Source organism: Octopus bimaculoides, chromosome 16 (assembly GCF_001194135.2).
Source record: "Octopus bimaculoides isolate UCB-OBI-ISO-001 chromosome 16, ASM119413v2, whole genome shotgun sequence".
Taxonomy (NCBI): domain Eukaryota; kingdom Metazoa; phylum Mollusca; class Cephalopoda; order Octopoda; family Octopodidae; genus Octopus; species Octopus bimaculoides.
The window spans coordinates 9,793,140-9,809,331 of NC_068996.1; the positions used below are offsets into that span (position 1 = coordinate 9,793,140).

At 36.3% G+C, this 16,192-nt stretch overlaps 1 protein-coding gene across 3 annotated transcripts in view; it reads right to left on the reverse strand.

Annotated features, from left to right (window-relative positions):
• Positions 1-7,537: 7,537 nt before the first annotated feature.
• The window catches only part of LOC106875951 (putative uncharacterized protein DDB_G0284213), a 57,777-nt gene continuing 49,122 nt past the window's right edge, over positions 7,538-16,192 (reverse strand). For all 3 annotated transcript variants that reach the window (XM_014924286.2, XM_014924285.2, XM_052973518.1), the window contains 5 exons: positions 15,621-15,724; positions 12,917-13,031; positions 11,538-11,727; positions 10,018-10,114; positions 7,538-9,310 (listed from right to left, as the gene is read on the reverse strand). In XM_014924286.2, the coding sequence (XP_014779772.1) occupies positions 9,259-9,310; positions 10,018-10,114; positions 11,538-11,727; positions 12,917-13,031; positions 15,621-15,724 (558 nt within the window). In that variant the 3' untranslated portion in view covers positions 7,538-9,258. The remainder of the gene's footprint in view (positions 9,311-10,017; positions 10,115-11,537; positions 11,728-12,916; positions 13,032-15,620; positions 15,725-16,192) is intronic.

Sequence of the window (16,192 nt, forward strand, 5' to 3'; positions counted from 1 at the left end):
TAAAAAATATATATGAATTGCCTGCATTGATATGTTTTATTAAAGTAAAGATTAAATTGAATTTTTAATACCGTTTCTGATTCTCACATGGTTTTGCAACGACGCCATTTATGGAGGAAATGTCGAGACTTTCTTGAGATCTTTTTTAAAAAGAACCTTGTTGTTACCATTGTTGATTGTTTTTTGATTTGTATTTTTATTATTTATATGTAATAACGAACTATAAATTTCATACACTGCTGCATTAATATACATATATATATATAAATATATAGTTTTAGGGAAAAGAACCGAAGTTCATGAATTGAGTTTTTACCTGTAATTTTGGATTTTATCCCCAATATTATATATATATAAAATGTTGGATCGTTTTTGCACAGTTTTACTGAAACATGAAGGAACTGCATACATTTAAACCCCTCCAAACATTTTGAAATATGAGATAAATGTTGTATGTTAATATTTATGTGACTTTATTGCGAACGTTCCAACCATGACCATCCTGTCTTTCTGACAATATATTAACGACTACGTTATCTGAGGTTTCCTTCCCCTTATAAGATGATCTGTTAAAGTTTTGATCTATACAAATTATATATGTTATTTAAAAGAGTTCCAACTCTGTTTTTTTATGTTTTATTTATAGAATATGGAATATATAATATGAATAGTAAAATGAAATGAAGTATTGAATGTCTTATTGAATAAATGAAATATTGAGTATTATTATGTATATGCACAATTAGCTTAGTTTCTCATATCTGAATTTTTTAATTCAGAAAACAATTATCAAAATAGATAAGTTGGTTGATTTCTTTACGCATGCCAAGAATTATGCTTTTGTTTTAAAAGCAACGAGGAAATAGTTTTGGCTATGTTGGTGAATATAATTTTAATCATTGAAAGGTTTCGTCTTCAACGTGGGTTTCTGCTGTTTCGTAATGTTGAATTAGACAATACCCCCACCCCATCCCCACAAGACTTTCAATAAGACTTTTTTCTTTTTTTTTCTGCATGCGTAAAAGAAACGAGCAATTTCAGCTTTGGATTTTTTTATTATCTGAAGTGTGAGTGTAGATCTAGGGTTTCGTGTGTGAGAAGCAAAATTCATGTTTTTTTTTCTCTTTCGTATCTCGTACTTCGTTAGTGCAAGTACTGCCTGTTATAATCTACATTAGCGGGTATGGTTGGCGGATTATGTGAACATTCGATCAGAAATATATCTGCTAGTGACTAACTACTGGATAGAAATGTTCTTGTGATTGGACACGATTTATTATCAAGGGATTATTCTAGTCATAACCTTTCTTTTGTTCTATTTAGGTATATTCTAGATTTATTAGAGTATGACGAATATTAGTGTTTTTATTTATATGTTTTTAAGCTGGTATGGTGTGATTTGAGTAAGATTTGCCTGCTATTTTTATCTCGAGATTATACGGATAAATCTCGTGGCGGGAGTGCGTGATTGGTTTTAGATACACAGTAGTACTTCAGTAAATTTACCCTGTCTGTATTGACCAGGAAGGTTACATAGTTGAAAAGTCAGTCATTTGTTGTATAAGCTAAATAAATGCCTCGAATGGCTTCACTTCATGGTTTATATCGCTTTCTGCTTCGGTGCAGTATTACTGCTGGGCAGAATGTTCGCTCAAATCTCGAGGAAACTTGTATTATTAAATAGCAAAAATTTTATTAAACAAGGGTAGTTGGAGTTCGTCCTGTAATGTTGATTCCACACGTGCCTGTCGCAATCTCAACCTAACTCCATGCAAGTTGGGTTAATTGTACTGCTTTTTTTAATTGTCGAAATCTGTTGGAAAGTGGGGCATCTATTGGTGGGGAGTGTCTAGAAACACGTGGCTACTTCGTGTATATTGTGGCTCCACTTATTTCTTGGTATATCGGGTGTTTTGATACTTTTAAAGTTTTCAATTTAGTTTTAAGTTTCATTTTATTGTGCTTAGTTTCGGTCCAATAAAACCATGATTTAGGGAGTGCTGAGCGAACATCGTTCTGTCTTCTTTTGTGGAGATGAAATCCAGCGTGTTTGACTCTAAAAGACTGGCAGTGCTGTTCTTATTAAAAATGTGGTTCAGGGTTCGGTCCTACTGCGTGGCAACTTGGGCGAGTGTCTAGCCTCGGGCCGACCACAGTCTTGTGAGTGGATTTGTTAGATGGAAACAGAAAGAAGCCCGTCGTTTGTGTGTCCGTGTTTGTCCCCCGCTTCCGCTTGACGACCGATGCCGGTGTGTTTACATCGCCATAACTTAGCTGTTCGGCAAGAGTCCGATATAATGTGTACTAGGCTAACAAAGAATAAGTTCTAGGGTCGATTTGCTCGACTAAAGGCGGTGCTCCAGCATGATCGCAGTCAAATGATTGAATTCAGTAAAAGACTATATGTACGAGTTATGTATGGATGCAGCTAGGGTTCGTTCTTACCTCCGTCATTTGTAAATTTAAAATCTGAATTGACAAGTCTGGGACTTGCTCCGATTGATTGTCGGTTTATGTCTAGAATAATGGCTTTTTAATGAAAGAAGGATAAACCCGATGTTACTTTGGGACTCAGCAGTTGCCTTGTTTTCTTTCAGCAACACAAGCCGCAAAAGCAAAAGCCTGGTAAGTCTCCTGCCATTAAAGGCAAGAAGAAGAAGACCATTGTCAAGTATACAATTGACTGCTCACAACCAGTTGAAGATGGCATTATGGATGTCAGCAAGTTTGTAAGTAATTTTCGTTTTGGTTTGTCATTTTTATACTTTGCTGCTTGGAGGAGAATGTCTTGTAGCCAATATTCAAATGTAAAAGTTGAAAACTTTCTTGTGGCACTTTAGTAGCTGTGAAGCTTTGAAAAGATGCTGTGATTGTTGGTGTGCATTGTATATGATGTTACTATCGCCCATGGAGTCAGGGAGGTATATATACAATGTCAGTAATGAGGACAGCTATTATAATTAAATCTTATGCTTACATTGTTTGTGAAACTTTGTGGCGAATGTGCTGATGATATGGCTGTGAGAGCATTTTGTTTAAGCCAACATTTATGTTGATTTCTTGTCTAATGTGAAGGCGGCTTTTGTGCCGCCCTTTGGATGTTAGGGTAACCTTCCCTAAGTTTCCACATTTTTCTCTTGCAGGAGCAGTTTTTGCATGACCGAATTAAGATTAATGGGAAGACAAATAACTTTGACAATAATGTCTCATTAGAGAAGACCAAGTCAAAGATTGTGCTCACGGCAGATATTCCTTTTTCAAAGAGGTACGTATTGTTCTGATATTAAAATGTTTTTCTTAACCATTCAGCATTCAGATTAATTTATCAAACATGCTTGTTGATTCACGTTTTTTTAAATTTAGTGACAGTTTCAATGCTTTTAATGTGACATTATTTTGAGATTAACATTATGGGGTAGGTGTGGGGTGCTGAATCTGACCAGTTTCAACATGTTACAGAATATTTGTGCTGGATGTGGTCGTATATAAATTTGTGCTGCAGAAGGGCATTTCTATTTCAAGTTCAGCTTTCTATGCAGGGGTGGTTGTTGATCTTAAGAATGCTAACATTTAGGGCCTGGTTCATTTGAGATTTGTGACACTGCTGGTTGTGTTCCAGTTTCATCATATGAAATCATGTCAACCTCAAGAAAGGGGCATTTGAAGATTATGTTGCTTATAGAATTTTTTTCTTTATGCTTTGAAGTTGCTAGTGTATAACTCTTTACATTTCTGCTTTATTGCTAGGTACTTGAAATATTTGGCCAAGAAATACCTGAAGAAGAATAGTCTTCGTGATTGGCTTCGAGTAGTTGCTGCCACTAAGGAGTCTTATGAATTACGCTATTTCCATATCAATAATGAGGAAGATGAAGATGATGAGGGTAATGAATAAGGCTGACATTCTTTTGTACAGTGTCATTAAGGTTAATAATAAATAATTAAAAAAAAGTTGTTTGGTTGTTGTATTCATCTTTGCTTTGTGCATGTTCATGTAGTTTTAAGACAGACCTGATTTGAGTGGTATTTGATGCACCAATTTTTAGAAGCTATTGTTGCAAATTTTCTTTTGCTGTCATCTTGGCACCATTCCAGTTTTATTATATTTGAGGAAGGGTGGGGATTTATTGGTGCTTGACTGTTCATATTGTATGGCTGTGTAGACTGACCTTGTTAGGATTGCATTGAATATCTAATATATTACAAGTTTTTTTTACTCAGAGATAAAATATTACAGGGGTTGTGCAAAACAGTACTATTGATCTCAAATTTCAGTGTTGGCGGATCTTTGTTGTTTGATGATAACTTGGTTGTTTAATCAACTGAATTAATGTGCAAGAGTAGTTTAGCATTCCACAGACATGTATACTATTTAGCATAATTCTCGGGTGGAATTGGTACCTTTTTTTATTACGGGTGCAAACTATCCACTAGGTGTCTATAAGTTTTACATCTATCTAGTTTTCGGATCTTTATGATTTGACAGGCAACATTTTTTTATGTAGTGTTTTTGGTACCGAAACACTTTCAAACTTCGAATACTTGCATATTTTTGTGTTATAGAACAGATTTTGTATTCGAAGTTATTTCATGTTAAAAATTGTCGTATTTCGGTAATTTCAACCAATCACTGACGTCTATTGATGTGAAAACAATTACGCCGTGGAATGTAAACAACGGTGTTACGGGATTTTTTCCATTGAATAAAATTAGTGCCGTTGTTTGTCAACAACAACTATCAGCGGTGTATATTTCGTTTGGGGTTCAGGTTTTAGAGTATGTTGACTGGAGTTTGTAGACGCCATGTAGTGAGAACAAACTGGGCATTTCATGGTTGTGAAATAGCCATACTCTTAATAATGCTTGTTTAGAATTGATTCCACATTATCTTCAGCTTTAACCTTTCAAAGATGACACTCCGGGGTAGATGTGAGAGGCTGGGCCTAGTCAGAATGTTAAAGGAGTCACAATGGTTAAAAGGCAACACGTTAGGTTCACTTCTTTTAATCCTATTGCTACCAACCACTCCTGGTTTTCTAATACAAACTTCTTGTTTAAAAAGACCTAGTGGTAAGAGCTGAACAAAGGACTGTGTTCCTGCAGAAATCATCATCACTTAACGTCTGCTTTCCATGCTAGCATGAGTTGGAGGATTTGAGTAAAATTTATGACTTTTTGGTTTTCCACACTGGCAGTACCCTGTTTGATAATTGGGAGTTACTTGGATGGATGTATTGCTGATGGAAATGAGGAAAATAGCCCCACTCATAGGGAGCAGATTTACAGGGTGCGCTGAATAAACTCTAAATTACACAAAAATGAAGCTACATCTCATTTTAACATATTTACCAAAATTAAATTTTTAAAATGTCTTGAAATACTAAGGAATAAATTTGCTGTTGGCTTCAATCATGGTCTCCAGGTAACTTCAAAATCTCTTCTGGACAGTCTCCTTGTTTAAGTTGGTAAATGCTGCCATAATTTTTGGTGTTACAAGGAGTTTTGGTCTCTCGCTCAACTGTACCTCACATAATAATCAAGGGAGTTGCAGAAATTGACAGCCATGACTGGGCTTTCCTGCTTCGTGTTGAGTCTGCAGCCATGAATGGAAGCATAACATTGCCATTGCTAGTGATCACTCCAAACACCATAATGTTGACTGGATGTTTGATTTTTATCATTCAGTACACATCCAAACATTGAAATGTTCATATTGAAACTTCTGGTGTGAACGCCAAGTAGTACAGCATGTGTCCGAATTTCTGGCAGAGTGAATTGCATCATAGTGCTGTTTTTCTCACAGACGGTGACCAGCTGACCCTATTATACTGTGTAGTCAACAAAAGCGAAAACGAACAATACACATGCAAAATCAGAAACAAAATGGCAACAATTTACCCATTGCACTCTCTCACTATATGTATATGTGTAAGGTGGACTTCTTCCAGTTTTCTTCTATTATACCCACTCTGGATACCACACAGTAGGACTGGCATTGATCCTGAAATTGTATGTTTGAGAAAGTGAACTTAACCGTGTGTCCCTGCATGCAAATATATATCAGAAAGATGTTGGTGATGTACTTGTTCTGAAATGAACAGCAAACTCAAACTCTAAATCCTTGTAGGAATCAGTAATTACCACTACGCTTTACTGGGATTTTTTTTCTTCTATCTCAGAGCATATGCTAGATAGATTTGTATCTTTTGTTATTGAGAATAAATTCATTGCAGTTTGTATATGCTAAATCTTTAGTGTCTCCCACCATTACATAAATGATCTTTGATAATGGAAGCTCATCAGTTTTATGTAGAGAATGGATGAATGGATTTAACCTGTAATGGCTAAAACAAATGAAAGAACTTGAGAATTTTCATAATGGACTAATGATAGGTGTAGGTTTATTCAAAAAGATATAAGAATGTTCTTGCTTGGACAGTACTCTTGTTATCTCAGTCATTAGAGGGGACCAGCTTGAAGATATTTTAGTCAAATGAATTGACCTCACTATTTTTTATTTTAACCCTTTAGCTTTCATGTAATGCTTTTCTTTTTCTTTTACTTGTTTGAGTGGAGCACCGCCTTTAGTTGAATCAAATCAACCCCAGGACTTATTCTTTGTAAGCCTAGTACTTATTCTATCGGTCTCTTTTGCCAAACCGCTAAGTTACAGGGACCTAAACACACCAGCATCAGTTGTCAAGCAATGTTGGAGGGGGGGGGACATATATACGATGGGCTTCTCTACAGTTTCCGTCTACCAAATCCACTCACTCACAAGGCTTTGGTCGGCCCAAGGTTATAGTAGAAGACACTTGCCGAAGGTGCCACACTTATTCACATTTTTCAAAAATTAATCGTACATTATTTCATAACTGCAAGATTTTGATGATGTGGTTATTTACTTTTAGAATGGCATTGTGGGGTGAGTATAAGAGGCCAGATGAAGCAGGTAGAATATTTGGGCTGATTTTAATGCTAAAGGAATTAAACCCGGTACTTAGTCTATTGTTCTCTTTTGCTGAATCACTAAGTTACAAGGCCCTAACCACTTGTCAAGCAGTGGTGAGGCACAAAGACATATATATGATGGGCTTCTTTCAGTTTCCATCTACTGAATCCATTCACGAGGCTTTAGTCAGCCCAAGGTTACAGTTGGAGACACTTGCTCAAATACCATGCAGTGGGACTGAAACCCAGACCCATGTGGTTGGGAAGTAAGCTTCTTGCCACACCTGCAACTATGTGCAATATACTGAATATGAATCAGGCATTGCTGTTTACTTCACAGCCATGTAGTTCTGGGTTCAATCTTACTGCACTGTACTGTGAATGAATCTCTCCTGTAACACTAGATTGACCAATACTTGTGCTTCGAATTTAGTAGATAGGGACTGTGGATTGACCATTATATGTTTGTCTTGCACTAAACTGCAGACACTTCTCTCTTGTTTAGCCATTGAAAATCTGTAACTAAGAATACTTTTATTCACAAATGTAAACTGAAATACACACTTGCATAAATAAAAATAAAATATTAAGAAAAAAAAAAGTTTATTGCAAAAGAAATCAAAAAGCATTAGCATAAATATTTTCGGGCTGATTTATATTCTGGCAATGATCTTAGCTTTCTATAAACATAACCATTCTCTTGGATGGCTATTTTAACATTTGATTATACAGGTTGAACTAATTTTGTGTTCATTGGATAAGTTGGTGTTAACATTTAATTATGTGCAGCATTAAAAAAGCATAAATGGAAATAATTAGTGACATCATTTTTTAACAAAATGTCAATGAATTAATATATCCATTTTTTCTGCTGTTGAGATCTAGATAAGACGGGAACATGTCCAAAGTTCCAGTCTTATCTAGAAAAATGACAATATTACTGACTTAGTAATTAATTTTTTTTTTTTTTACCTCAATACACATTCATTTTATTTAATATCACAAATGATAAATAATGGCATTACTGGTCAGAGATTTCCAACCTGGCCATTCACTGCATTTGTGACAAGTGTCTCTAATAAGTCGGTGTAGTACGGATATTGATTTAATTGGCTGATATAAATCCATTAATGTTATATGCACATATATTTGTGTAAGACAGTTTCTTATTTCTTTACTGCACACAGAGGGGACAAACGGATCAAGTTGATTATATTGACCCCAGTGTGTAACAGGTACTTATTTAATCGACCCCGAAAGGATGAAAGGCAAAGTCGACCTCGGCAGAATTTGAACTCAGAACGTATTGGCAGACGAAATACCGCTAAGCATTTCACCCAGCATGCTAACGTTTCTGCCAGCTCGTCGCCTTAGACAGTTTCTATCTAACCAAATTCTACTATCACAAATGTTTGGTCAACTCATGAGTATGGTAGAAGACATTTGTCCAAAGTACCATGCTGCAGGATTGAACCAGAAACTATGTGAATCAGCTGCACTTTCTTTAAACCACACAACCATTTATATAGTTAAAAAAACTCATTAAATGTTAACACAAATTTATCTAAATGTTATGTTATTCCACATAGATGGAAATTATGCACCACAGTTTTAAATTATTAATTACTTTAGATAGAAATGTCTTTAATTAATTTAGACTTCCAGTTTTGTATATTAGATTCATTTACATAAACTTCACTTTGGAATAACTCATAGATTCTAAAGCAGGTTCAAATCCTTGTTTACATATTTCCCATCTCTGTTTGTCTGTCTGTCTCTCTCCTTTCTTTCAGTGAAATAGAAATATATGTTTATTATATTTTATGTTGATCCCAACTTATAAAATGCATATTGGGATATTATCTGAAATCAAATCAAAAAGGAATTTTTTTTTTTTAATTGCACTGATTTATCATCACATTTTACAGACCCCTGTTTTCCAGTGAGGATAAGTATGGACGGTTAGTTAATCAGCAGAACTGCTGATGCTTCTAGTTCCCTACTTGTTATAAAACTTTCTTGATGACATATTTCAGGTGAGTTTAGTACCTAAGAGACATTGGTGTATCTGGTGATTTTTGTTTCTTGGTTCCAAGTTCACTTTTGCATTAATTGTATTTTTCTTTTATTTTCTAATTTTTTTTTCTTTTAATGTTCAGTGAAAATAGATTCCTCCATTAGTTTATAATCCTTAACTTCAATAAAAATTTCACTGGTTTTGAACATTTTATTGTTGTGAAAAGAGCCTTTTGAGAAAATATGTTGTTGATCATGTATCTAATAAGGTCCTGTATTTAGCTATCGTTTTCATCCACATGTTTCACAAAACACATCATCTTGAAGATTTGATAAGAAATCCCTGCAAGAATAATGTTGAAAAGAAGAATATTAGTAAAGATAATGGAAGTGGGATAGTGGTGGTGAATACTTTTCTTTATCAATTTGTTTTTTTATTTTGCTTTGTGGGAGTCTGTAAATTTGGACATTGATGTACTGATTACTGGATCAGGTATGTTTATAGTTGGATGTCTTTCTAACTGAAGTGTATGTGAGAATTATCATCAATTTAATATCCACTTCCTCATGCTTGCATGAGTCAGTTTGAAATCGTTGGGGCTAATTTTCTATGGTCAGATGACCTTCATGTTGCCAACCCCCACCTGTTTCAAGCAGGTTAATATTTCTCCATGACCAGACATTTCACAGAAGCATTCGTTTACAACTTGCACCATGTTAAGGCAAGGGCACACTAACACACACATATACATACAACAGACTTCTTTCAGTTTCCACCTACCAAAATGACTCGAAGCATTAGCAGGCCTGAGACTATAGTGGAAGACATTTGCCCAAGGACCATGCAGTTGGACTGATTCCAAAGCCATATGATTGGGAAGCAAGCTTCTTACCACAGAGCCTCTCTTTGGATTTTCCTAGACCACAATATAAAAGCTGTAGAAAGATTCAATATCAGTGAATGTCTCTGCAAGGAAGTGTTTGAACTTCTACGTGTTTGTGCATTAAAATGTACAAGTCAGTTGTTTATGTGAATTAACATTTACATACCCTAAATCAGGTTTTTTAACACTTTTGCTGGTACTAGTACTACTCTTCGTCGGGACTAACTCTGTAGATGTTATCGAGATCTTCTTACTGTAAGGTCCTGTAAACACAAAACAGCTATATTTATAACAAAATCTAAAATTTCACATTCATAGCAAGAACTTGTGTGAGAATTTGTCTCAAGGGACAGTTGCTTGGAAAGCTAAAATACTAGTGAAATTTTTAAACTGAATGAAAATATTTCAAAAGGAAGAACAAAATATCTTTATGTTGATTTCCAGAGTAAAAGGAATTTAAGGGATGTGGCTTTCTCTTTAAAAGGAAGAAAATATTCTAGCAAAGAAACTGTTTATTCCATAGTTAGGAATACACCATTTTGTGGAATAGTATTCTTATAGCTGAGATTATGTACCTTTAATCACTAGATCATAGTCAATTGTAAACATTCTGCTAGATCAATAGACTTCCTGCATTTGCAGCCCATTGCTGGTGTATTTCTCTGTCTTCTTTCATTACTACTACTACTACTACTACTACAACTATAGACTCTACTCTTAAGAACTTAACTGGTTACAACCACATCTGTTGTACTCTGCTTTTCAACTAGGATAGCCTCATTACCAAAATCTGTTCTTATAATGTGTTGGCACTCCATTCCTTACGACGTCGAGGGTTCCAGTTGATCCAATCAACGGAACAGCCTGCTCGTGAAATTAACGTGCAAGTGGCTGAGCACTCCACAGACACGCGTACCCTTAACGTAGTTCTCGGGGATATTCAGTGTGACACAGAGTGTGACAAGGCTGACCCTTTGAATTACAGGCACAACAGAAACAGGAAGTAAGAGTGAGAGAAAGTTGTGGCGAAAGAGTACAGCAGGGTTCGCCACCATCCCCTGCCGGAGCCTCGTGAAGCTTTAGTTGTTTTCGCTCAATAAACACTCACAACGCCCGGTCTGGGAATCGAAACCGCGATCCTATGACTGCAAGTCCGCTGCCCTAACCACTGGGCCATTGTGCTTCCATGTTCTTATAATAGATCTGGACTAATAAACAACTTTTGAAGTTAATACTTAAATTAACCTTTTAGTATTTAAACCAGTCATATCCAGCCCAGATATTCTACTTATTTTATGTTCAAGCCAGCCAGATCTGGCCTCTCACACCTACCCTAGAATGTCATTTTAAAAATATGCAATCACATCATTGAAATCTCAAAGCTATAAGATAAGGTATGATTTATTCAAAACAATAGGAATAAATAAGGATTACATTAAATAGTTGGAAAGGGGTTAATTTGACAGCGTGTTTCTCTACCTCCACGTTTATCTGCAATCACAAGTCTTTGGTTGCCCAACCAACTAGAAAATGTAGCCAAACTGTATCCTGTCACCTTATAAAAGAAGTACATATTGAATAATATTGTTCCAAGAAGAGACGAGATAGGTGTGTCTGTTCTATCAGAGTTGATCCAGGTTTAAAAAATAACAACAATGCCAATGAATAATCATAAATTCTACTTACCAAATATACTACTAGTCCTCTTATTCTTAACAGGTGCCTCTTCATTGGATATCTCCCTGAGACGTCTTGTAATATTGTCCATTGTTTCATCTAAACTTCTTGGCGGCCGGCGCCTTTCCAGGTGAGTATTTAGTGTTGTGACTCCAGACGAGGATTCACTATATTTCATACGTGCACCCATTGTTTCTGACTAAAAATTAGAATTATACATCAGACAGATACATATATATATATATATATATATATATAATCATCATCGTTTAATGTCTGCTTTCCATGCTAGCATGGGTTGGACGATTTGACTGAGGACTGGTGAACCAGATGGCTACACCAGGCTCCAATCTGATTTGGCAGAGTTTCTACAGCTGGATGCCCTTCCTAACGCCAACCACTCAGAGTGTAGTGGGTGCTTCTACGTGTCACCAGCACGAAGGCCAGTCAGGCGGTATTGGCAACGGCCACGCTCAAAAAGGTGTATTTTACGTGCCACCTGCACAGGAGCCAGTCCAGCAGCACTGGCAACAACCTCGCTCGAATGTCTTTTCATGTGCCACCGGCACAAGTGCCAGGAAGGTGATGCTGGTAACAATCACACTCAAATGGTGCTATTTTCGTGCCACATGTATAGCAAACACAAAGGGATTATAAAATCTAAGTGGGATTCTCAATCACCATTCCTGCAAATTCTGGCTAAAAATGTGAATAAAAGTGGAAACCATTTATTCAGTCTGAGATCCCAAGAATTACAAATTACTTAGAGTGTAATATATTAAGTCCAAGGATGGGACTTTTGGTAACACATTTATTCCTTAGCTACATGTATATCAACATCAGGTATCGAAGTGATCACAAGAATGTGAAGTGAAGTGTTTTGCTCAAGAACACAATGCACCATCCAGTCTAGGAATTGAAACCACAATCTCGGGATCAAGAGTGCAACACTCTAACCACAAGGCCATGCACCCTCATACACACACACACGCTTCTAATTAGGTTTTGTCTGCCATTGGTACTCACAAATCATTTATTGGCTTGAAGCATTGAAGAAGCAATAATAGAAGACACTTGCCCACAATGCTGCATATCTGGACTGAACCTTTAGGCCACATGGTTACAAAATGGACTTTTTAAGCACACAGCCATGCCCATGTCTATGAAATAACATGGCATTTATATGTGTGTGTGTATGTATGTGACAGCAATGTGCTGGTGCCACATCAAGAGCACTCAGTACACTCTGTAAAGAGGGTGGCACTAGGAAGGCCCTCCAGCAGTAGAAACCAATCCAAAGCAGACAAATGGGGCTTGGTGCAGCTCCCCAGCTTGCCTGCTCTTGTCAAGCCATCCAACCCATGCTACCGTTGATATTAATTGCTTACCTGTGACTTATGGGTATGCTGAATAGTTGGAGTTGGATCTGAAACAGGTCGAGAAGTCATCGTGGTTTGCTCCTTCATGTAGATCACAGCTGCTTTCAGTGTCACCAAACAGTAACTGCAAGTAAGAAAGTCGTATAACAAACTGCTTTCTGATGTCTAACACAAAGTTTCATTAACGGAGTAACATTGTCTTATAATTGATTTGATAAAACCCTATACATCCCTGACATCAAAGTTACCAGAACAATTTCTTAACAAGTAGCACAAAATTTTCAAAGAGTTATGGATTATGTTTGAAAGTGACCCAAAAGGTAAATTTTGCTAATAAATTAAAACAAAAAACAAAACAAAACAAAAACAAACATAGTACCATTGTGTGGTACTTTGGGGAAGTGTTTTCTACTATCAATGGCCCAGGTCACTTAATGCCTTATGAGTGAATTTGATTGATAAAAATTGAAAAAAGTCCATATGTGTGTATGCAAATTATCATCATTATACAACATCCCTTTTTCCAAACTGGCATGAGTTTGGCCAGTTTGACATCCAGAGACAAGCCAGAGGACTATGCCAAGTTCTTCTGCTTGCTTTAGGGAAACACAATCTTTCAGGATGATAATGCACCAATTCACACAGCTAAAGTTGTCACTGAATGGCACGAGGAACATTCTAGTGAAGTTGAACATCTTATCTGGCCACCACAGTCCCCAGACCACAATATTATTGAACATTTATGGTGCATTTTAGAGGAACAAGTAAGGAGTTGATATCCTCCGCTATCATCACTACAAGAACTGGAGACTGTTTTAGCTGAAGAATGAGGAAAAATTCCTTTGGAAACAATTCAAACTTTGTACGAGTCCATACTTCATAGAATTCAAGTTGTAATTACTGCCAAAGGTGGTCTTACCCCAAATTAAATTTGAAATTTTAAGGTGTTTCCATTATTTTGTCCAACCCCTGTATATATTTAAGGGACAATATATAGATTTGAGTGATCCAGTAGTACTCTAAAAAAAACCTCCTTAATGTATCGTTCTACAAAACATAGAGTATATAGTACAATACAAGAAAAAACAATAAGGAGTGTAAAGTCATAAATGACAAAGAGTTTGATGAAATCTTTATATAACAATAAGAAAATTCTAATATAACAACAAATTGTTTGTATTTTGCATGTAAATAATTTACTTATTATTAAATATAATAATATAAACTATTTACATGTTTTTAAGTTACAAAACAATTTGTTGTGATAATTAGAACTTCCTTATTGTTAAATAAAATTTCATCAAGCTATTTCTCAGTTGTTTACGACTTTATATATATGAGTCTACAGCTGAAAACACTTGTCTAAGGAACCATACAGTAGGACTGAACCCACAGTTGCTAAGTGAACTGTTTAACTGCACAATCATACTTCCATTTCTAAGTATATTTTATCAGTCCCATGGTTATAACAATGGTATAATATGATGAAATGAATAATGATTTCTTTTATATTTGTATAGACCATTCATGGGCAAAGTGCAGCCCATGGAACTTTCCGAATGGTATATCTAAAAAGAAAGTCACCATCATTATCATTATTATCATTTAACATCCATTTTCGAGCGAGGTCGTTGCCAGTGCTGCTGGACTGGCTCCTGTGCAGGTGGCACGTAAAATACACCATTTTGAGCGTGGCCGTTGCCAGTACCATGTGACTGGCCCTCGTGCCGGTGGCACGTAAAAGCACCCACTACATTCTCGGAATGGTTGGCGTTAGGAAGGGCATCCAGCTGTAGAAACTCTGCCAAATCAGATTGGAGCCTGGTGTAGCCATTTAGTTCGCCAGTCCTCAGTCAAATCGTCCAACCCATGCTAGCATGGAAGGCAGATGTTAAACGATGATGATGATTTATAAGCTGGGATGGCTGAGATAGTTTCACAAGAGCTGGCAACTCAGAAGACTGTTCCAAGTGTCAATGTCAGTTTTGGCATGGTTTCTACAGTTGAATGCCCTTTCTAATGAAAAATTACCTTCAATTTTTTTTTAGTAATGCTGTCTGCTGAAGAATCATCTCTCATGTAACCCACACAAAAAAGGTTGCTCCAGTATGGTATAGATTAATAATTTGTAGAAACATAACCAAGTAGATTAATCACAGTCCTTACCAGCTACTAATTTTCCCAAACCCAGAATGGATGAAAAACAATCTTATTCACATGCAGTATTTGAACTCAGAAAGTAGAGGGTCGTAACTAGATAATGAGAATCATTTACATTAAAATTTGCAAAGCAAAAATAAATAATTTATCATAAGGATAAGGAAAAGTCTAACATTTCTGGCAAAACTCTTATCTTCTGCCTTCCCTTCTTCCAAATTTTAAATCATATCTCTTTCCTGATTTTCAAATTTACAATAGTTTTTGATTATCTTGTTACTTTGACCATTGTCCTTCTACTGTCATCGGTTTCCTGTTGCTACTCCCTCACTACTATTATTTTACTCCCTCTCACTACTTATTTCTTTATTGCCCAGTTGAATGGGCTTGAGCAACATGAAATGAAGTGTTTTGCTCAAGAACACAACAACAAGTTGCTTGGTCCAGGAATTGAAACCACAATCTTACAATCATGAGTCCAACACTGTAACCACTAAGCTGTGTGCCTCCCACAATGAGAAATAACTTTACATTAATTACTTTAAACCATCATTACCTGATATTGTCCTTGTCCTTTGATGCTGCTGACCAGTTGAACACGTCCATGTAAAATATGTTACTCTGTAGATGTGGACACTGTGCTTTTATCAACACCTTCACCTGTCAAAAAAGAAATAAAGAAAAATGAAGACATAATAGTGGTTTGATCCCAGAGCATGGTATTGATAAGCCACAATAATGGCAAAACATCTGTATCTAGCACTCTCAGATTCAATCTGAAGCAAGTTGTCTTGCCTGGTCTATGACATTCAGGTGTTTTTTAACACTCAGCATTGTGTAGGGAGCTATCCCAGATGATATCCTGCAGCAAATTCAGTACATAAACAAAACACATATACTGTGTATGTGCAATCAATAATGTGTGTGTGTGTGTATATATATATATTTATTTACATATATAGGGGTGGCTCTGTGGTAAGTAGCTTGCTTACCAACCACATGGTTCCGGTTCAGTCCCACTGCGTGGCACCTTGGGTAAGTGTCTTCTACTATAGCCTCTGGCCAACCAAAGCCTTGTGAGTGGATTTGGTAGACAGAAACTGAAAGAAGCCCATTGTGTATATATAT